This window comes from Heloderma suspectum, chromosome 3 (assembly GCF_057233095.1).
Source record: "Heloderma suspectum isolate Gila_16-S chromosome 3, 16-S_ref, whole genome shotgun sequence".
Classification (NCBI taxonomy): Eukaryota; Metazoa; Chordata; class Lepidosauria; order Squamata; family Helodermatidae; genus Heloderma; species Heloderma suspectum.
In genome coordinates this window covers 313,135,060-313,157,795 of record NC_139460.1, presented here as the reverse complement: position 1 = coordinate 313,157,795, position 22,736 = coordinate 313,135,060, and the positions used below count along the sequence as shown (strand labels likewise).

General features: G+C 42.8%; 1 protein-coding gene across 12 annotated transcripts in view; it reads left to right on the top strand.

Moving 5' to 3' along the window:
• The window catches only part of TBL1XR1 (TBL1X/Y related 1), a 244,353-nt gene extending 222,132 nt beyond the window's left edge, over window positions 1-22,221 (top strand). For all 12 annotated transcript variants that reach the window (XM_084847512.1, XM_084847518.1, XM_084847514.1 and 9 more), the window contains 11 exons: window positions 81-213; window positions 754-895; window positions 2,517-2,580; window positions 2,696-2,793; window positions 4,956-5,016; window positions 6,356-6,477; window positions 7,287-7,361; window positions 8,358-8,485; window positions 11,728-11,893; window positions 13,535-13,636; window positions 15,318-22,221. In XM_084847512.1, coding sequence (XP_084703638.1) covers window positions 81-213; window positions 754-895; window positions 2,517-2,580; window positions 2,696-2,793; window positions 4,956-5,016; window positions 6,356-6,477; window positions 7,287-7,361; window positions 8,358-8,485; window positions 11,728-11,893; window positions 13,535-13,636; window positions 15,318-15,344 — 1,118 coding nt within the window. In that variant the 3' untranslated portion in view covers window positions 15,345-22,221. The remainder of the gene's footprint in view (window positions 1-80; window positions 214-753; window positions 896-2,516; window positions 2,581-2,695; window positions 2,794-4,955; window positions 5,017-6,355; window positions 6,478-7,286; window positions 7,362-8,357; window positions 8,486-11,727; window positions 11,894-13,534; window positions 13,637-15,317) is intronic.
• Window positions 22,222-22,736: the final 515 nt, after the last annotated feature.

Here is a 22,736-nt window from a genome sequence, read left to right as displayed (position 1 = left end):
TCCTCTGGGCTGGACACAAGGAGTGGATGGGTCAATAATAATAGCACTTCGTTCTCCATTTGTTGTTCCCCATTATGCAGACAATCATACAGATATGATGGAAGTGGACGGCGATGTTGAAATCCCTCCTAACAAAGCAGTGGTGCTGCGTGGCCACGAATCTGAAGTATTCATCTGTGCCTGGAACCCTGTTAGTGATCTTCTGGCCTCGGGGTAAGTTTTCCCTAAAGGAGTCCAAAATGTCAGTTCTTGACTTAAATTCTGTGAGCTTCCACCAAAAATCCTAAGGAACATCTTTTTGTTTCTCTCCCTGTGAGCGTGCCTAATAAGAAAGGGGAATACAGGAAACAGCCACTTTTAAGCCGAATGATATTGTCTAGGTTCTCCCCCCCCCCCCCTTCAGTGGTGTAGCAGAGGGAGGTTGTGGGGAAGTGCAGTTCTGGGACCTTTTTCAGATCAGAAATGATGAAGTCATGTGCTGAAGTGCAAAGGTAACTGACAGACCCACCTTGCTCTTGCAAGTGCATGAAGGGATAAGGAGGTGTCCAGATGTACTACTGTTTGTGACAGATTCGCATATGGGAAGTCAGAGAATTAGGAAAATAATCAAGCGGAGGCTGGATATACCTTTCTTTTTCTTTGACGGAGTTCCCACTTCACGCCAGCAGTTCAAATGGTAGCACTTGTTTGCAAGAGTGTTTGCATTTCTAAAGGTTAATTTGTTGCCTCAAAAGGACCCTGTGTATTTTGCAGATCTGGAGATTCAACGGCAAGAATATGGAACCTTAGTGAAAACAGTACCAGCGGTTCCACGCAGCTGGTCCTTCGGCACTGTATACGGGAAGGGGGCCAAGATGTACCAAGCAACAAAGATGTGACATCCCTGGATTGGAATGTAAGCAGAAACTCAAAAGTGTTCAAATTACCCCTGGGGAAAATGCAGGTTTCCAGATTCAAACACTTGACATTCTGATAGACACTCATAGAGGAGGTGCTTCTGAACTTTCACTTTAAATTGTGAGTTTTGGATATCTGTTTTATTGCTGCTACAGTGTCATCAATGCACACGGTGACTGTTAAAACAGAAGCCCTGCTGAAATGTCAGCATTTTGCATATCTGGGACATTATCTAGCATGCAAGCCCAGCAGGGTTTAGACTTGTTCAAGATCTGGTTCAACAGCCCCCTACTCTGCACTACAAAGAACTTTCAAAACTCAGTGGACTTTCAAAAGTGGTTTATGATACAGTATTGAAGTTGCAAAGTCCCAGCGGGCCTGCAAGGCCTCTGAGTGTGCTTAAATTAGCTGTCTGGAATATATGGCACTTACCTTTCGCGAACTATGTTTATGGTTGGGGGGGAGGCGTTCCGTCCCTCCCCCCGGAATCCTCGCCGGGGGGGAGGCGCTCCGTCCCCCCCCCCCCCCCCGAATCCTGGCCAGCCGGCTATGCTCCGCAGCAATTCTGCGGAGCCGCTGGCTGGCTCTGCCAGCAGCCATACATCCGGCCGCTGGCTAGCAGGGACACAAATGGCGGCGGCCATAGCCGCCGCCATTTGCGTCCCTGCAGTCAGCCGTGATAGACTACGTAAATGTTTACGCAGCCTATCACGTTTTTTTTTTTAAACCTAGCCGTGATAGGCTACATAAATCTTTACGTAGCCTATCACGTTTTGTTGTTGTTGTTGTTTTTAAACTGGAAATGGCGGCGGCAGCAGCCGGTCAGAAGACTGGCCGCTGCCGAACCGGAGCCGCCGCCGCCAGGAAGATCCGCCCAAGGTAAGTCTCGTCCGGGGGGGGGGTGTTCCACCACCAATTTCGAGGGGCAGAATGCGCTGGCATTCAGCCTCCCCGAGATCCGTGGCGGAATTTTCGTACATCCCTACTGGAATATGGCCCCAGATGATGGAGCCCAAGGCAAGAAGGTGGGAAATAGAAAAGATCGAGTGCCATTACAAACACACTTCATTTATAATAGCCCTAAGTTTGTGGTGTTAGCAACAAGCACATAAAAAGAGAAACCAACGTTTTCAGTGAAATAACACCAGTATAATTTATTTATTTTTCTATTTATATCCCACCTTTCTTCCATTATGGAACTCAAGGTGGCTACATGGGATTCTCAGGTGGTCTCCCCTCCAAGCACTGACCAGACCCAGACCTGCTTAGCTTCTGCATGATGTCTGCCTCATGTGCCTTCAGACCATGCCCTAGGTATAGGTGAAACAAATGTTCCAAGCCAGTCCGTTGAAATACCTTTCCTACGGCTTAGTTACTGGCAGTAAGTCCTTTAAGCTAAAACATGTTCTCACACACACACACATTGGCTTTGCCCCTTTGTCCCTGCTACCTTTTACCTTAAACTCTGCCCACCACTGGACTAAAACCCCCGCAAGCTTCTCTGAAGCAGGATTCAGCCTTTGAGCTGAAAGAGCTTCAGCACCCCTGCTCTATTGAGATATTGGCTGTCCTAGCTGTGGTCTGTGAGATAACAGCAGAATTGAACTTTTTCCCCACAGAGCGATGGTACACTTCTAGCAACGGGGTCATATGATGGATTTGCAAGGATATGGACTAAAGATGGTGAGTGCATAGCTTTCTGTTTCTCTTCCTCTTCCGTGCATGGCAGGTTGCAAAGGAATTTCTTTCCACTGTTTTTCGTAAAACAAAATTGCAATAACTCTTCTTTAATTTTTAGGTAACCTCGCCAGCACGTTAGGGCAACATAAAGGTCCCATATTTGCATTGAAATGGAACAAGAAAGGCAACTTCATTTTAAGTGCAGGCGTGGACAAGGTGAGAAGACATCTGGCTTATTTAACATTCATTGTTGCAAGTTTAAGTTACAAGGCACCAGCAGTTGTAGATTTGTGTTAGGCAGTAAAGCCATGAAAAAGCTGCCTGGGTTTAGAAATAACAATCATCAGTATGACTTGATCAGGCCGTTAATATAGCAAGTGATTTATATGCAGTACAGACAATGGGTGTGAAGCTCTTAATACTAGTGGAAATCACAGTTCACTCCAGTATTAGAGGAGAATGATCAAATAATGAACTCGTAAGAGCAGGTGAGAGCTCACATCGCTGTAGTAGCTTAAGAGTCGGGCAAACAAATATATGAAGAATCTCAGAGGAAAGGTGGTGCTGTTTACATATGATGCCCCTTGAATTTCCCTACACTGCCCTAAGGGACATTTCATGCATTACACTCAGGAAACCCAAGTTTGTGATGCAGCGTTCCCCCAATAATGAGCTGTTGCAGCCGATTGCCTTTCCCTGACCAAGTCTACCTGTACCATCCTTTGGTTAGCACAAGCATATGTCACATTCACTTGCAGTTTTTAAACTTAATAAACTTAAAACTTAGAATGCGACATTTAGTTGATGAATCAATTAAAAAACTTCTAACCAATTAAAAAAGTGCCCTAAATTAATCAGGCAGCAGGAATTATAATAATATAAAAATAATTTTTAATATACAGGCTTACAAAAACTGTGCTTGCAGATCTTATGTGGGAAATGTTATGTGGTTAATCCACTGATACAACTTTGCAAAATACACATGCTCATGGGATCACTTCAAAAAGGGTTTGCACTTGGATTGGGGTGATCTCATTTAAAGGAACAAGGGATCTCTCTGCTTTTTTTGTTTGTTTGTTTCATTCTCTCTGTGATGAGGAGAAAGGATAGGAGAAGTGAGAGCGTGAGTCTGGAGCTCGCTTCTGATTTCTTCCTGGGTAGAATCAGAGTGTGACTGTGTGAGAGAGAGAGAGTGTGTGTGTGAGTGCCCAAACGTTTCTGTTTTCAATGAAACAGTTCTGTTCTGAACGTACAGGTTTTCTAGATATTGAACCACTTAGGGATTTTATGAACCGATTAGAAATATTATATTTAGCAGTATATAAATATCACAAATAAATAAATAAAAATAAGTATTGCATGCCAAAGCAAAGGAAGCATATATTTTGAACTTTGCGCAAGGGAAAGGAGCTTGTGTGTAATTTGGAATGGAGAAGCAGCTGGTGAAGAAAGACTTAACCACTGTTAAAGAGTCAATGGGGGTGGATGGGAGATCCGGTCTCCCCCATCATAGGCGTGTACTCAGCATGGCTGTCCAGCAGGGCACAGTCACAGATTAGCATCTGAATGATGCTTCGCTATGGAAAGGCCTTAATCAGCTCCTGGGGTTCCTGGGCTCAGTCTAGCCACCCACCCTGGCCCTGCCAAACAGCTGGTTGGCACTTTAAGAAGCAAGCACAGCAGTATGATTGCAGCTGGCCTAATACATGACCATTGGTACATTTCTGAACTTTGGGCCAGCTAAATAAATCGGCTAATTATATAGAAAACGCAAGAGTTGACTACATTAGGTGCCTGCAGACACAGGTCCTTTTAAAGATTTGTACAGCTTATACAAAGCAATATAAGAAATGTGGCCAATCATTTCAATCTAGATCCTTCAGGAATTTAACTTATTAAATATTTATAGTTGACTGTTAACTTTCATATGGTATAAATCATGTGCGTTGGATGGATGGATGGATGGATGGATGGATGGGGTTAAGAACCCTCTCTGCTTCACATCACACAATCCTGATGTGCCTTTTGGTGGCCGTGTGGGGTGGAGGGGGAAGGCTGTTGGGGGTGGGTTGCATGTATTTGTGAGTAACAGAAGGAAGACATAGTAACCTGCAAATATCTGAAGGGAAATGAGCTTACTAGGAGAGTGCAAAGGAGTAACATGATAAAGATTTAAAAACAAACAAAACAGATGGATATTAGGGACTACTTTCTGATAATCAAAATGTGTATGCTGTATCTTCCTTGCAGTCAACTTTTTAAATGATGAGCCTATCCCTACAAAACATACAGTCCTGAATAATGCTGGCTGAGCAGATCATAGCAGTGGGTGAGAATCTATAAAGCGATGTTATGGTATTTCTTTTCTTTCTTTTCAGACCACAATTATTTGGGATGCACATACTGGAGAAGCCAAACAACAGTTTCCTTTCCATTCTGGTATGTATCTCTCTTCAAAGAACAGATTGCTTTTCAAAACAGGGGAAGGGATGATTAACAGTGGAAGCCGATGTTTCATTTGGGGTGGGTTAGGGTATTTTAGAAAATGTTTTTATTGTAGAATTTTTTTGTTTTAAACTGTTTTATTATATGTTGTACGTCACTCAGAGTGGCTGGGTGACCAGCCAGATGGGCGATTAATAAATTTAATAAATAAATAAATAAATAAATAAATATCATGCTCAGTTAATCCTAATTTTTAACTCTTTCATAGTTGTTGTTTTTTAACATGACCATGCACAAAATACCTTTGCTAGATACCCGGAAGAAGATATATTCAGCACACCATCTCATGTGCCTTGTATTTCAGTTGACTCAGCTTTGGATAAGTTACAGGCAGAACACCACTGTTAAAGCCTGAGTCACTGCTGTGTCGAACTACCCTGCCCATGCAATCATCATAGGGTAGGCAGTCATGACTGAGCAGCAAGTTGAAACTAGGGATGTCTCCGCATCCCACCCCAGGGGACTTGGGCAGAAGCCTTTCCAGAATGGGGCCAGGGCCCTCCACAATGTGACAAGCCCCCTGGCCCACTCCAGAAATGTCCGAAGGGCACCATCACAGTAAAGGGTCACCGTATGCATCATCTCCTTGTTCCACCAGGGGCCTTGACACATGTCAGACAGGGGATATCTCTTGATCGTACTAAAGTCCAGCTTCACATACCATCAGGCCCCCAACATGGTGAGAAAGGCTGTGAAGGCTACCTTTGCATCCAAGACTTCCAACCATTTACAAAGCGCCCTGGTCACTTTACAAAGTGGTCCAGAGTAGGGATGCCTGTCCCTGGGAAATCTGGTCCTTTGGGGGTCCATCAGAATTCTGCAGTGTGCCTGACTTGGCTTGCATTTGCCAAACTGCAGGGACCTTTTGCCTATTTTTGTGAATGTGTGTCGGGCTGCAATTTGTGCAAATTGAGATTTGCGGCCCAAATTTGCATAATTTGCACAAATTGTGGCTGCAGTTTGTAATTTGTGCAAATTGCACGTGAAAATTTTGGGAAATTGCACAAATTTCAGCTGCAGATAGAGTCAGGCCAGTTAGCAGAAAATGGACCAAAGTTTGCTGGGCTGAACCAACAAAAGCTCATCGAATTCCACTCCCCAAATGGATTCTTCCTTCATCCCTAGTTGAGAGTGAATTGTGCAATCCACTCCAAATCCCACCTTCCACTCTGCTTTAAGGTGGTCAGTCATTTCCTGGATGCATTTGCTCATGATCATAGGGAGGGTGAAATATTTCTTCTTTCTTTTTTTTTCTTTTTCTTTCTGTCACTAGCACCAGCACTAGATGTTGACTGGCAGAGCAACAACACGTTTGCCTCCTGTAGCACAGACATGTGTATTCATGTCTGTAAGTTAGGCCAAGATAAGCCCATCAAAACCTTCCAGGGCCACACCGTAAGTAGTCTGTTATTTCTTTTTTAACTATGTTCCACTTACATGGTGCCAGCTGCATGCATGGAGCAAGCTTAAGAGACCTGACCCAATTTTCTTCTCGCTGCGCAAACACAATACCATATATCAGTCTTGATCTGAAGAACTTGACATCTCAAGCTGCAGTTCCCATAAGATCGCAACATTTCAAGAGAGCTCCTGAGAGATCTGTTCCAGTGTCCTGGAATTGACTGCAGGTCTCTTTAGAAGTGATGTCTGCTGAGTAGGTCCTTGGAGCATGAGATGAGCTTGGGCTGTTCTTATGAGAGGCAGGAGCTGTGGGCACTGGGCAGTTGTTGCATGGACTGCTACAGTTGTACAGTGCACATGCCCTTGTTATGCAAACGTGGTGCTGTGATGATGATATTAGGAGGTGCCCTTGGTCAATCGTTGAGATTGCAATGGAAAACAGATAAGGATACTTTCTCTTATGTGCTAAGCACCTTTACTCCAACCTAGTCCCACTGAATTGAATGGGACTTACTTTTTAATAAGTGCCGAGGATGCAGCTGGGTGGTATTGAGCCATTACCTTGGAATTGTTGTGCACTGTAAGGATGCAACAGACAGGCCCAATAGAGTCTTCTCGGTACATCCCCTATATCTGCATCGCCTCTAGCCAGGCACGTTACACCATATTTTCAACATTGTCCTCTTTCAGTTAAGTTTCCTGCCTGTCATTGCTGAGTTGGCAGAGCCCACCTTCCTTTATTTTGCAGTCTCTTGCGCAAAGGAGTTAGGGATGCCCATTTCACTCTCACTCTTCAATTTCAGAATGAAGTAAATGCAATCAAATGGGATCCCACCGGTAATCTGCTGGCGTCTTGTTCCGATGACATGACTTTAAAGGTAAAAGTGCATCATGCTGGATGATTTGGCTCTGCAAAAAAGCATGATCTGTTACACTTTCTAAGCCACATTCTTAAGTGGTGTGTGTGCGTGTATGGATATATCCATAGATAAAAAAATGTCAGATAGAACTTTTAAATGCCAGCTATCATTCCTGATGACATTTTAGTTTTCCTTGGCAAAAAAGGACTTGATATCCCATAAAACCTATCTTGCTTGGTCAAAGCCCAATAAGTCTATCTCCGACAATGACCATCTGGCCACCACACACATACACACGCCACATTCCCTGTTGCTTGCCCCAGCATTGTATAATGGAAGATAATTGACCAATGGCCATTGGCAGGCCTATCATTCATGAATTTGCTTCTAAAGCCATTTATGCTACTGGACATCCCAATATGTTGGGACTTCATTAAGTGTTCCATGACTTAATTGAGCGTTCCTTAAAGACATGCACTCTTTTCTTTGAGCTGTTCCTTCCACCAGTCAATTTAATTGACTCGCTTCATCTCCCTGACAGTCAATCCATGCCAAGCTCTCGTGTGACTTCATTTTGTTAAGGTACACATTTTCCTACTTTCTTACTTGGCACCAGTGGTATAAAACACAGGGGCACTGTTCCTTCTCAGAAGGCTTATAGCCTACAACAACCTTCTCCATCCTGGTCCCCTCCAGGTGTGTTGGACTTCAACTCCCATAATTCCCAGGCAGAATGGCCAGTGGCGCCAACATTTTGACATTTCACCAACGTAAGACCAACTGAAAGGCCAGCTGTAAAACCATATGTTGTATTATATAACTCCATTCCCTAGTAAGGGCATCTTATATCTAGGATATGAAATGGATGTCTCTTTAAAACAAAACAGCAACAGCAACAAAAAACCCTTCTGCCTGTACTTTATAGAAATGAAAGAACAACAATATTTGTGAGGAAATCTTTACATAACAATTATTACGATATGTTGTTCTTTTCTTTTTTTTGTCCTCTCCTAGATCTGGAGTATGAAACAAGATAGTTGTGTCCACGATCTACAAGCACACAACAAAGAAATTTATACTATCAAATGGAGTCCTACAGGGCCTGGGACAAACAACCCAAACGCCAATCTTATGTTAGCAAGGTACTATTGACGTCAGTCTCCATGTGAAGGAGAAATAGCCAATTATTTCGCTCATTTGTGTCTCTGAGCTAGTCCTCCAGGCTCTTCTTTAGAGCCACTTTCCCCAACCTGGCGCCCTCCAGATACGTTGGACTACAATGCCCATCATTTCCAGCCAGCATGGTTATTGCAGTTGGGCATGATGGGAGTTGCAGTCCAGCACATCTGAAGGACACCAAGTTGGGAAAGGTTTAGAGGATGAGTTCTGCAGGTGACATGCTCCTTATCATACTTTGAATTAAGGATGTGCATCGCTGGGAAATCTGCTTCTTTTTTGGCTCGATGGAGTTTTGTGACATGTATGACTTGATTTGTATCTGTGGGCTGTTCCCCAAACCTTTTTGCACATTTGGGGCACGGAGTTGAAGATGTTCTACTAGGGACAGAGGTTCTTTAGGATTCAAACAAGGCAGTGAACACACCTGGTTGATTCCTTTCCCATGTTTTATTCAGAGGGAGAGGTAGCAGGGACAAACATGGAAAAGAATAGGCCGATACAGAGTACTTACACCCCTTCAGTTACCAGGAACCCCAACAGAGTAACAGGTTTGCTCCAGAGTTGATCAGCCGTGGTGTGCAGTGGGATCCTTGCCCAGGGAGAGGTTCATTGTTATGAACTCCCTAGGGCTTTTTATACCGTCTAACTCATGCTTACATGACTAACTTATCATCATCTACACCTGTGATTTGGCAAAGTGTCTAACTACATACCTTCAAAGGTACATACATTATTCATAAGTTATTTCTGTCACATCAAGGTTACATCCCACAGCTATTATCTCTAATTAGGTTATCTGTCCACCTGGCTGCCCTGGCCAGAGCATCCTCCCTAAATTCTCTCATGAGAGATGTTCAGGCACAGGGGCCTACTGTGCCCTCCTCTGGATCACAACATTCCTCTGCAGTACCTACCGCTACAGAAGGTTCTGCAATTTGCAGAAACCTCTGAGCAATTTACCCAAATTATGGCTGAATTTACACAGCTTGCTCAGAAATTTGCACAAATTGCAGAACCTTCCCAGAAAATTTGCACAAAATTCCCAGAAAATCTGCAAACTGGCCCAACTTGTTACAGGTCGAGTCAGGCGCCACAGTGGGAACCGAAATGAAGTCCTGGGGGGCAAGCCTAAGAAAACCTGTCGACCCCCCCCCCCCCCCCCGCTGGATTTCTCCAACATCCCTACTCTGAATACTGGGGCACTCCGGGGCAAGATGTCCTAGGTATTTTCCCAGAACAATGCCAGTGTACTCCCAGTGGTATGCCATAATACTCACAAACTACACAATCACAGCTAAGTTAGAGAAATTGAGATATATAGAGCCAGTCTGCATGTAATGCCAGGGTTTGAGGTTAAGTGCACAAGCCTCTGCAAGCCTGAACAAAGCCTCGGGCTCACGGTCTCCCCTCTCCTCCTTCTGTGTGGCCAGGAGAAGTACTTCTGCTGAGTTTAGTCTCACTTTCTCCGATTTCTGGCTTGTTGTTACATACAAGCCAGGAATCCGTGGTTTAAAATGAACTTTAGTCAATTGCGGAACAAACTGAAAACAAATCCTGGATTTTTTCACTGGCTTGTTTAATCCTGCTGGCAGGAGTCCCCCTGGTGTGGGAGGAGAGGGGAAGGGAGGAGTGGGGGAAGACTTAGGCTTGGATAGGGCTTGCAAAGCCCTATGTAACCATATTAATACAGATATGCACATAATGAAATGGAGGTCTTATAACAGAAGTATGATCTATATGGAACTATATGCTGCAGCGCCCAACTAGGAACATAGATAGCTGCTAATTCGATGTGATCTCTCTTCCTTCCTCTTCTGTGTGAATAGAATGCTGGACTAGATGGACCCTTGGTCTGATCCAGCAGGGCTCTTCATATGTTCTCCCTCTTCACCAAAGTGTGGGAATCTCAGCTATCTTTTTGTTAACAACAAATGTTTCTAGCTCTTAAGCCTGAAAAAGTCAAGTCAGTGCCTGTTGAACTCTGAGAAGCACAGTTTGGGGGAGGCTTGTTTTTTTCTTCATAATCATCTCAGAATTTAGCTTTGAAGATCTAAAGCGTCATTATATAGAGTTGGACCATTAGCCTGTTTAACCTGTGACAGTCTCAAGCACCTCTCCAAGGTCTGAGGCAGGAATCTTTCCCAGCCCTGCTAGCTGAGCTCCATTTTGCTGAGAATTCAACCTAGAACTGATGTTCCACCACTGAGTAATGGCCCCTTCCCATTGCATGGGAATCTTTCCCAGCCATGATTGCTGGCTAACTAGCCCAGATCCATGATGTTACTTGATTTTTTGTTTTATTTTTTACTGGAGATAATTGGGATTAAACCTGGCACTGGGTGCATGCAGTGCAGATGCTCTATTGTTGAGCTGTGTGCCCTCCTAATAGGAAGCCACCATATACTACGTCAGATCATTGGTCCATTCAGCCCAGTACTGCCTGCTCTGATTTGCAGCATCTCTCCAAGGTTTCCGGCAGCAGCTTTGCTACCTTGGGATCCTTTCAACTGTAGAGCCTCTGGGTATTGGATCTAGGACTAGGGATGTACAGATTTTGTTAAATCTGCTCTGTTTGTGTTTTGTGGATTGTCAGGCATCTATCGGAATCGGATTTTTCTCAGTTTCCTGAACTTGCGTTAATGTGCATTTGTGCAAATGTGCCCTTCCGCAAATGCACAAATCCCCCCAAAATACCCATTTTCATGTTTTAGCCTATGGGGGAAAATGCATTTTTTAAAAAATGACTAAATTTCCATAAGTGATCCACAAGTCTGCAGAATCCTTGTGATTCAGGAAAAGCTGGTCCAGTGCGGAATCCAGCGGGTGGATTCATAGAAATTTGAACTCATTTGGCTCAGTTGCAGATTTCTCCGACATCCCTACCTAGGCTGTTGTGTGTGCAAAGCATGTGATCTGTACCACTGAGCTGTGCCTGCTCCCCAAACTTCACCTGTGCAGAATTTTGATTTTTTAGAAAAACAATAGAGTTTATATACAGCCCTATGAAAGGCTGGAGCTTTTAAAGCAAGTATTTTGCAAGTTTTCTTTCGTTCTTCTTTCTCCACTCTTGATTCTCCACCATTACCACCCCAGCTCAGTACATTTGTTTATAAAACATCTCTCTTAAAAAAAAAACGCAGCATTTTAAAGTAAATATTTCAAAAATAACAACTACCTTCATCTCCACTCTTTTCCTCCTTGGCAGTGCATCCTTTGATTCTACGGTTAGGTTATGGGATGTAGACAGAGGGATCTGCATCCACACCTTGACGAAACATCAAGAACCTGTGTATAGTGTAGCTTTCAGTCCTGATGGCAGGTACCTGGCCAGTGGCTCTTTTGACAAATGTGTACACATCTGGAATACACAGGTAGGTTTGCTTGGATGCCAGTGCTGTTATTTATTTAGCTGCTTATTTTACCTTGATTTCTTTCTCACTAGAATGTACATGCTGCCTTTCAGTCAGACAGTTTTAATGGGTGGGACTGAGCAATGACCGGAACATCTTTCACGGTGTTACTAAGGTCATGGGTTTGGTGTTGTTGTTTTTAATTTGGTGATAGGCATTACGTTCCTTTGATGCCACTCATCTTCAGACTTTTCTCTCACCAACAATCCTAACAGTTCCATTCAGCATCTTCCTTGCTTGCCACAGGACACAACTGATTTCACAGCTTTTCCTCTTCTTTGCTCCTTGGAACTTCCCAACACTTGAGAAGGAGCGAGCCTGGGTGGGGGGAGTGGCGGGGAGACACACACATTGGCAGTTGCAGGGTGCCCTTAAAATGCAAGATGTTGCTATGATTTCAGCCCTGCTTCTAGAGTGTTTTAGCTCACAAGTTCTTCAAAGGAGGGGGTCATTAAATAGCAGGAATTGGCTGTTGTGCAACTATATGTATTTAAGATGTATTGAACTGTATGTATTTAAGATGTACATACAACTGTATGTAAAGATGTATTTGAGCACAGTAACATGCAAGTGGAAGCACTGAGCAAGTGCAGCACAAGTGGTTGGGCTTAAATGTGGAAAACATAGGAAGGGCAAGATAAAATGTGCCTGAAAAAGTCAGCTTCTTTGCCCCCAGGACACCTCTTGTAATATATAATAAGGAGCTGCCCTATTTGAAGACCAGCAGCTCATCTACTGTGACCAACAGTAGCCATTCCTTTGCAAGCCCCTTTTTTGTGATCAGCAGAAGTGGCCTTACTTCATTTCTGTCCATTTACTGGAGTGAGATCAAGTTGGTCATGCAGCAGGGCCTTCTCTGTAGTGGCCCCTACTGGCTGGCACTTGAAGCACAAATAGTTCTGCTGGGCAGCCTGTATGCATAAGTTCTGCCAGAAAGTGACAGCATTTTATATCAAAAGGTTCCCTCTTCACCGGCCCATGGGCACTTTCTGAACTTTGGTTATATTCCGGAGGGTAGCCTTCTTAGTCTATTGCAGCAAAAACAACAAAGAGCCTTGTGACACCTTACTAACAACTTTATTCTGGCATAAGCTTCCATGGACTATAGTCTGCTTCATAGTCTAAGAAAGCTTATGCCAGAATAGATTTGTTAGTCTTTAAGGTGCCAGAAGACTCTTAGTTGTTTCTGGTTATATTGCCCCTGTTTTAGGCCTTTTAGGGATTCTATTTCATTAAACTTTTTTTTAATTATGTTGTTTTGATTTACTATAATTCTTTTTGGGGCACAATCCTTCCTTGCACAAGGGCATAGCCTTTGTAAACAGAGGGATCCACACAGGGTTCAGTTTCTCTTTCTTTTCTGCCACCTTCCAGTCATAGGAGGTCAGTCCTGGAACAGGAGATGTGTTAATGCCTCCCATACCCCCTCCCCCATCCACTCCTGTCTGTGCTATGCAAGTTATTTGAGATCGTTCACAGGGAAGAATTGTGACTATTTTGTTTTCATATTGTATTTGCATACTGCCATAATAATAATAACAACAATACTAATACTAATATTTTAATTGCATTCTATTTTTCCCCCCTGTCCCTGCTTTTTAGACGGGTGCTCTAGTGCATAGTTATCGGGGAACAGGAGGCATTTTTGAGGTTTGCTGGAATGCAGCAGGAGACAAAGTTGGAGCGAGTGCTTCAGATGGTTCAGTAAGTACACCAGAAAGACATCTCATGCTTGTTCCACTTGTGATTTTTCACTCCCAGGGTACCTGAGTGATTTGGTTACACTTGAGATTGTTAATACAAGCTAGAAGAATGGTTCCTGCCTGACAAGCTAGATAGGCTGCAACTGACACACAATTCATTCAGTAAATAAATAATCAAAGCAGCAGTCGGAAGCAAGAGAAAACCCAGTGGCTCGTTCGGAGGCGGCCGTCTATCCGAGTTCGGAGGCGTCTGACTATCCAGTGCAGGGCGGGTGGCGCACAGAAGGGATCCTCTACGCTGCGCTCTGGCCACCCTGCATTTGTGGCTAGTTGGCCCAGTTTGGCTGTCTAGCCGGGGCACATCAGGGCAGGGGGAGGCCGGACAGCACATAGGATGCATCATAATGGTGCTTCTGCAGGCCCCACCCCGCCACCGGGAACACCCCTTTTTTGCCCACTCCGCACTGCTCTTACGGACACAGGGCTGGGGACGAATTGCACTGCCTACAAGACGGCGGGGGAGGGGGTGGGGAACATGGTTTCTGGGAACCAAGCTCAGAGCCCTGGCTCTAAGCTCAGTTCCAAAAAACCAAAAAATACTATGGCCGTCCAGACACTGTCTAGCAGCCTTAGGATTGCACCTTTACAGTGTGTGTGTGTGTGTGTGTGTATATATATATATATAATTTCTTAATACATTTCTATACTGCCCATTTCTGTAGCCATGAAGCTCTCTGGGCAGTTCACAACAAGAACATGCAAATTGCCATGCCAGACAGGTGACGAGTTTACTTTAGCTCACTTCTAACCAAGAACTGTCACCGCAGTTCCTGTCATTCTTCCATGATTCTCATAATCGTATCCCATTGTGAAGAAGAGGTGCAGCTGAGCAAAAAAAAAAAAAAAGCCTTCATATTTTTAAACAGAAGAAACTCCATGGTTATACCTCCATTTTACCACACGATGGAGCATTTCTAACCAGAGAAGAGCTACAGGGACTTCTCAGCTCTTGATAAGATCTCCCTGTAAAGAAGAACATGCAAGTCCACTCTCCATTTGCATTTAGCTCAGTAGCCTGCATGAGAAGTGGGACCTGCAACAGAATGTTGCAGTGTGGAATCTTCAAGTTCTGGATACCAGCCAGCCACGCCCCCTTCCAGCATTCTTCCTTCTATTCCCCTTTCTCCTAGTTTTCTTTCCCACCACCAGAAGACTCCACATTCTGGGACCACTGTGCATACTTAGTCTTCATTGGGCTTTTTCTTTTTTTAATTTAGGGGGGTTGTTATTTTTCCTACCATTTTTTGTACTTCAGCAAACTGGGATTCCCCCCTGCATGCTGATCCCTCCGTCGTATGTCTCAGTTGCCCTGTTTGGGCTGCATAGTTGTCGACATTCAGCACCTGTCTTTGCTATTAGAGTACATCGGTCAATGGGGAAATTTGCAGCCAGAGTGTGATGACCGTGTCCTTCCACGGGTGCCATTCCCCCGCATCTTTGGGTCAGATGTATCTTGTCCTTTCTAGATATGGAGGCTACACACTGCTGGCTAAGATGGCTAGAAGCCACTGATAGGCCCCTCATCCACTGTATTCTTTTTTATGAAGTCCCTTATGTGCTTGTGGATTAGCGTAGTGTGCGTATCTTTCTGAATATGCTGCCTTTCTTTTCCCTCCTTGCAGGTTTGCGTACTAGACCTACGGAAATAGCGCTACTAGTTGGAAGCCATGGACCGACTATGAATGTGTACATAGCCAAAATGACTGTCCCCTTGACCCATGTACTGCTATAGTCCCAATTGAACCATGGCCAGTCCACTACAGCCAAACCCGAAAGAATTATATACATATACTGTATATTAAAAAGCAAAAAGAAACGATTACACCCTGAAGAAGATGACAGAGTTTTGTCACAGCTTGTGAAGCCTGTTCACCAAGTGCTGGGATCTGCTGTGCCCCCGAAAAATAACATGTAAGCATTTTGGAAATGGGAAAAAAACAGGACGAGAAAGAAGGAAAGAGAGAAACCTAACTGTATACACGCAGCCCGTTGAGTGTACCAAATTAGGGAAAGCTATAGATGGCTGCCTTTTTTTTTCCTCCTCCCCTTTCCCCCACCTTCACCCTTCTTAAAGCTTTGAAAGATTGGATTTTTTTTCTTCTTCTTCTTCTTTTTGGCTTTCTTTCTTGGTAGGAGATGAGCAGTTTTTTGTGTACAGGGAAAATGGATTAGCATAATCCTGTGGCAGTAGCTTGTTCATTGCTCCCCCCCGCCCCCGTTTAGTTTTTACTGATGCACAATGCAAGGGTGTGAATCTGTTTCTTGGTGGTGGTGGTGGTTCTTTTCACTCCAAACTGGGGAAAAATCATCCTTTTGCAGCAGTTCTTTTGAAAGTGTTATTTTTAAAGATGTAGACATCTGGAACGTGTTGTGGATATCTGCTCACAGATTAGATGGGGAAGGAGGAAACAAAGCAGAACCTTTTGAAACATGAAGTTTAACATTCCCTTATGTTAATAAGATCCATTAGCTATGGGCTCACATATTGGGGGCGGGAGGGGGTGGTTTCTTTTGGTAGTGACCGTTCCAAAACGCAGTAGTTCCTTATTTAAGACACTTCTGCCAAACATAAAAGGGTACAAAAATAAAGAAGTTAAGAGTGTGCAAAAACTAGACTGATGTTTGGGACATGAGCACACAGTGGGGGATCAGAATTGTGTCACTTGCCCAGCCCAAAGTTTGTGCATTGGATTTATGTTTGCATAGGGACCTACATACACAGAACCCATTGGGTGTCTACCTAATCTGTACTCCTCAACACAAGAGGTTGGTCTTGATTGGGAGGTGGGCCAGTGCACTCACAGTCCTGTCCCCCTTGCTCCTGCATGTACGTTCCAAACTTCAGCCTAGGAGTACAATAACTAAGAAATGGATCCTCTTTTTCTTTGAAAATATAGTCATGGACCAATTGTGTACTGCTGAGAAAAGGAACGAAATGGTGGAGAAAAGGGATTGGTTCGTGTTTAAAGTCGTCTGGGCGAGTGTTTTTGCTACAACTTCTGTGAGAGTTTTGCCCATTCTTACTCAGATGTCTAGTGTAACCAAATTCCAAATTAAAAGTATTTTTGATTTTTGTTTTTGTTTTTCTTCCTACGAAAATATCTTTGACATCTCTCTGCTGTTGCTTCTGGAATGAGGCAAGACGTTTACTCTCTTAAGGTACTGATCCACTGGAAACTTTGTCCATACAAAACATGTTGAAATGGAAAAGGGGAAGATCCGCCTCATGGCGGCACTCAACAGACGTTGTGCTGGTGAAGTTCCCAGTGAATTGTGCCCCTTAGTTTTCCAATGTAGGAAGACGAGAAAACCGTACAACAAAGGACTTGCTTCAAGTTTATTTTAATACTGAGTGACTGAGCTTCCGTAAAAGAAAATTGTCTTGCACTAATTTCACCCTGCTGCTCCCCATCTCATAACTTTTGTATGTGCTTGTGGCATAACCCCCATCTCCCTTTCCAAATTTAGGATAAACATAAGCTGCTATTTGTTTTTAGGGGAAAAAAATATGATCACTACTATAGAGCGTCTCTTTGTTTCTAATATCAAGTATTGCTTTTCCTTCCTTCACAGCCAGAGGTGTATCTGACAAACAGTTTGTCTGCTCACATGTTTAATTAAAAGTAATACCCGTAGTGGTATCCCCTTCGTAAAAGTATAGCATGACGGCAATCCTCTGCCAATACCGTTAATGCATCATGTTTTATGCAGTCCCAACCTTTTCTTAAAAAGAAAGATTGTCAGGGTTTTTAACATTTCATCGAATTTGTACTTAAATGAATGATTTATACTCAATAGCTTTGCAAAGGTCTCCGTTCTATATCCTCATTTCAGTCACAGCAACACAGCATACAAATACTAGATGTCAAATCTTGGTGGGTTCTTTTTTCCTTTCTATGGGCAGAATAACATGTAGCATGCCTTTAAAAATGGCAGCCCTCTAGTGAATTCCCCTGTTGCTGCGTGGTAACATCTAGTTCAACGTAACATGTCCCAGCATCATTACGATGTGCGTTTCCCTGCTTTACACCATTGGCTGGCAGGGAAACTCACATCATAGTCTACTTCAATTTAGCAGAACCCAGGGTAAGAACTAGAACTATTTGGGGCGGGGGGACTCAACTCAGCACTGCCATGTTCAGCAGCAGCCCGGTTTTCTTTGTTACATCCTTTATATTTCATGTAGATGGAGCTGACCCAGAAAATGCAACTCATTAGTCTTTTTATCAAGACAACTATTTTAGCATTGATTTCTGCCATTTCTGTGAGCACACACACAACACCACATTTTGAAGCAAGCAAACTTAAGCCTTAGAAGGCATGGCAACCATTTTAGCCTACTTTTGATACACACACCCCAGTTATTATTAATGGGGTATTATACTCTTATACACAGCATTGTGAGAAACAAAAGGAAGATTTATACCCATTTGGACAGTCAGTCATCTAATATGGCTCTGTACCAGCTGTTTGTAGGGTTTTGGGAATAGGCTCAAGATGTTTAGGATAATTTCCCTGTGAATTACAATATGTAAGAAACTTAATCTGTTGAGTATCTGGCACTTGGAAAATCTTGCTTTCTATTGCTGGAGGTCCAGGACTGTGGCTGACCTCTGTCATTATTAAAATAATTTAAAAAAAAGTTTTTAAAAATGTAAAAAAATAAAAAATCTGTGCAATAATTTTAAACTGTGCTCCCAGGAATAGACACAAATGTGTTTGGGGGTGGGGTGGGGGTTATTTTGAGTATATTTAAACAGCATTTTCTTTTCCTTTAGCAACGCAAATGTCAATTGCACTGAACTTAAATCTTAAAAAAAAGTCAGAAGTGATTCTTGATAGTACTTTTGTATTTTGATATGGACAGTCTGTTCGTTTTTCATACAAGCTCTTGAAAGGATGTTTTGGCAGACTTTAAAAGTGTATAAAAAAAGATGGCGTTGAACTCTTTTGAACTGTTTTGACACAGCTGCACGATTCCACAGCAACGTTCACATATCTGGTTTTGCAACTGTTTAGCTGTTTTTTGTTCCTGTTTTGTTTAAATTTGTTTCTAGCCATTTAAGTGTGATATAGCTGATTTCCCTTCCTTCCTCTACTTTTGCCTTTAACACAATTCAAGATAATTATTTTTGTGGCCCAAGCTCAACCAGTCTCTCTCACCTTGAGATATGTGGTCCAAATTCTGAATTCCAAAGCCACAGAGGGAGAGTTATTTACTTGGGCCAAACACCTGAATGGCAAACGTAGCCCTGGTTCTGTGTATTTAATCCCACTGAAATAGTCATTAGCAAGAGTATGCAGTAGGGTGCAAGATCGTAGACTTTGGCTGCACTCCAGAGGATATCATTTATCAGATACTTTTTTCTTTTTTTTTTAACTGTGGGGCTTTCCCCTCCCCGCTCAGCTCCCCAGCCTCCCTTTCCTGCCACATCCAATAGTGCAGGCTACTTTTGGAAAAAATTGGATATTGGGGTAGCTTCTGCAGAAATGCACTGGGGCAAGGAAAACGTCCACGTCATAGTTCCTGGCATTTGCAAAAATGGGCTGTTGGAATTGCAAGCCCTGAATTGTCAGACCTTTTGCTGCTGTCCTTTATCTGTGCGCCACAGTGCTGCTCCAATTCTGAACTGACTTCCTTCTCTTCCTCAGTAGGAGACACACATGCAAAATAAGACATAAAGACAGAGACACACACACAGCTTAGTGTGATCCAAAGAACCGTCTACAGTGCCATTTTTTTGTATAGAGGAGAGCCAGGGTGGAAAATCTCTTCCCCCATCATTGCTACCTAGTCCTTTGAAGGTGGAAGATGTTTAATCCTTCCCCCATCCATTGATCCTCTCTTGCAAATGCCCCCCAACACCAATGTGAATCATGATCTAAAACTGGAAGGAAGCCCAGCTGGGGAAAGAAACTGCCTCAGGCATTTGCCGGAAAAAAATGGGGCAGGAGGGCAACTACCCTCCCACAGGCTTGGGCATATGCATTTGCTACAATCACACACACCTCTGTGCTGACACTGATCTGTGTCTCTAGCTTCCTTTGGAGAAAAATCCATAGAGCAGAAAGAGAAAGACATCATGATCGTAAATGCTTTGCATGGCATGAAAACTCATTTTAGGAATGAGTGTTACAGAACTCCTTATTTTAAGGCATTTTAAGTAAGGAACATACTAGAATGGTTGAGAGTTGTTTGCTTTTCTTAAAATAAAATAAAAGCTTGGAACATCGTTTTGAGATGTATTGTGCAGAGAAAGGGAGGTGTGGAATGCCTCCTATGTTTCAGCCCAACCAGTATGATGACATCAAAAGGAGAGCAAGGGAGGAGCTTGTGAAAACCAAGGTGGGGCTATTCTGTGGTTTCACTCATAACAGCAAGACTGATGTTAGGTACACAGCAATGAGAGTGTGGCTAAAAAACAAACAAACCCATCTCCACTTGCCTTCAAATAGCTTATGTCTCTGCTTAGGAGACTGGGATAAAACTAGGATCCCCTTCTGTTTCAATGAGAATACAACCATTTTAATTGGTCAATCAGAACTTTAAATTCACTCACTGCGCTTGCAACCCTAAGCCTATTTCTGGACACTTGCTTCCAGTGTTGTGTGCTTATCTGCATAATGTAAATGCATCACTCTCCTTGGACGATGGGGCTGGGGGTGGGGTGAGGGAGGATACAGGACCTCACATCCAAGAAAAACAAATTGAAAACTATTTTTTAATGGTAAGTTGCAACTGAAAAAAACCAAATATGTGTAGCAATTTTATTTTTCTTTACTGCTTTTCTACAGTGGTAAGGGGTTAAAGAAGTGATTGGTAGCTTTATATTTGCTTTTAAGTTTTGAAGCAAAAATAGGTAAAACCTGGGTGGTTTTATGGATTTTTGTATTGTGGCAATTACAGTTGATATATCAGTATATTTAAATGCTCTCTGGCAGTAAAAAAAAAAAAAAAAAAGTACCGCAAAATGCGTGTGGGTTTTGTTGTGTTCAAAGATAAAGGTCCGGAGCTACAGTTTTTCCATGATGAGAAATCCTGCTGATATTTAATTAATTTCAAAAGGAAAAAAAAATATATTGGGGCACTTGGACCCAAGCTATAAATGAGAGAGATCTCCATATCTTTAAAAACACCACAAAGGTTTGACTTGATTAAAAAAAAAAACTGTGAGCAAAAACCTACATTGGCTAAGCAAGGAAATAGAGGACCTTGTCTCTGGGGGCTTGGTTTGGAAATTGCTTTTAGAATTGGTAGGAAGGGAGTTCATACTTCTGCGGAATGAGACAGCATTGTGGCACATGGACAGTGAGTCATAGGGAAGAATCCACATAGGTTTAAAAGGGGATGAATGCGGATGCTCTAAACATTCAACCCCCACCACACCCCTGTCCACAATAGTCCACAATTCCACAATTCTATGCTGGATTCTGACTCCCCCACCTACCCCCCAAAAAACTATACTGATGGTGATAGCCATGCTGTGTCAATTGCAGAAGTTGCACAATAAGCCTACAAAAAAACTATGCCTTTAAAAAGTTGCCTGCTTTGATGGCTTCCTGCATTTCAGGATCCGTGCACACAAGCTGAACTGAAAGGGCAGGAAGTCGTTCTGGCCAGGCCTCTAGATTGGGACAGCAGCAAAGTTTTGATTCCAAGAGCATGGACCCTACCTGTTCTAACAAAAAAGAACTGAAGCTTTTCCCAGCGTATCCTATATATACAAAAAATTGGAGTCGTTCATGTGTCAACCCCATAAACTGGCACAGGCTCTTAACAGCTGCACGTATCGATGCAAGAGTGGTCAACTAAACATTGCAACGAAGCCTGAATCCTTTAATCCTTTTTAAGTTCCCAGTGTTGAGGTCAATAAACAAGAGCATGATTTTCTTTCTTTTTGCATTTGTGGATAAATTTGGGAAATCAGTCTGTTTTGTTGTTGCTTCTGCTGTGTGCTTTGCAAACTTGTTTCTCGACAGGCTGCGGTAAGCAAGTCGGTCACGTATAATACAAAAGTAATCTCTCTTTTCTTTTCCCCCTTCTTCTCTCCTGACTTTGACATTGTAGTTGTAAAAAGGTTCCGATTTGGAGTTGCAAATCTTTTGGGTCTACTTCTGTGAGCCTACCTATAGCACTGGATAAAAATGTCTACATCATTTCTTCAGTTATATATCCAGTTAAATTACAAATGTTGTACAAGTGTAAAACCAGCCCATGTGACAGGTTTTATTTTTTATTTTTTACTTGTTCAAAAATACTTTTTATTCAGTTTTCATGATTTATTGTCTAAAGAAGACTGATATAGATGTTCTATACTGTCCTGGACCCATGTTAATTACACCTTTTATTATGCATTTTGGTTCCACATCATGATGATTTTGTCCCCCCCCCCCCCAAAAGCCCTTTCTTAATCCCATTCTAGGCACATTTTCTGTTGCAGTTTTCCCTTTGCATTGTATTGCTCTGACAAGTGTAATTTGAATCAGATCTGAAAGAGGTCCAGAATAAAATATATTTTGATACGATGCTGGCTGCATAGTCTTTTAAAGTTTGCTTGCATTTTTATTTTGTCTGTCTGTAGAATTTATGCCCCACCTTTCAACACAAACACCCACCAGGCAGCTTACAGTCAAATAACATATAACATTAAAATAAGCAGCATTAAAAACAGAAGAATAAATGCAACAAAAACAGCAATTTTAAGCAGAAGGCTTTAAAAAAGCCAATTAAAGGATCTTAAATACCATTGGAATAGTATGGGCTTTGCTTGGTTTCTAAAAGATGGTGCTATGGAAACAAGGTGTTCAGATGCGACCACAGAGTGGGTCCTCTTTCTGGTAATTGCCCACCACACTTCAATATATACAGTGCAGGGCTTCTGAAGATAATCGTAATTGGCAGGCAGGTTCATGTGGGAGAAGACAGACCTTACATGCTCCAGCATCAGGGGCATGATACCTGCAAATGGTGTTTTACCATAAGAAAAGATGCCTTTCAAGCATGGGTGGGCAGAACTTAGTTCCCATCTTTGGCAGATCAC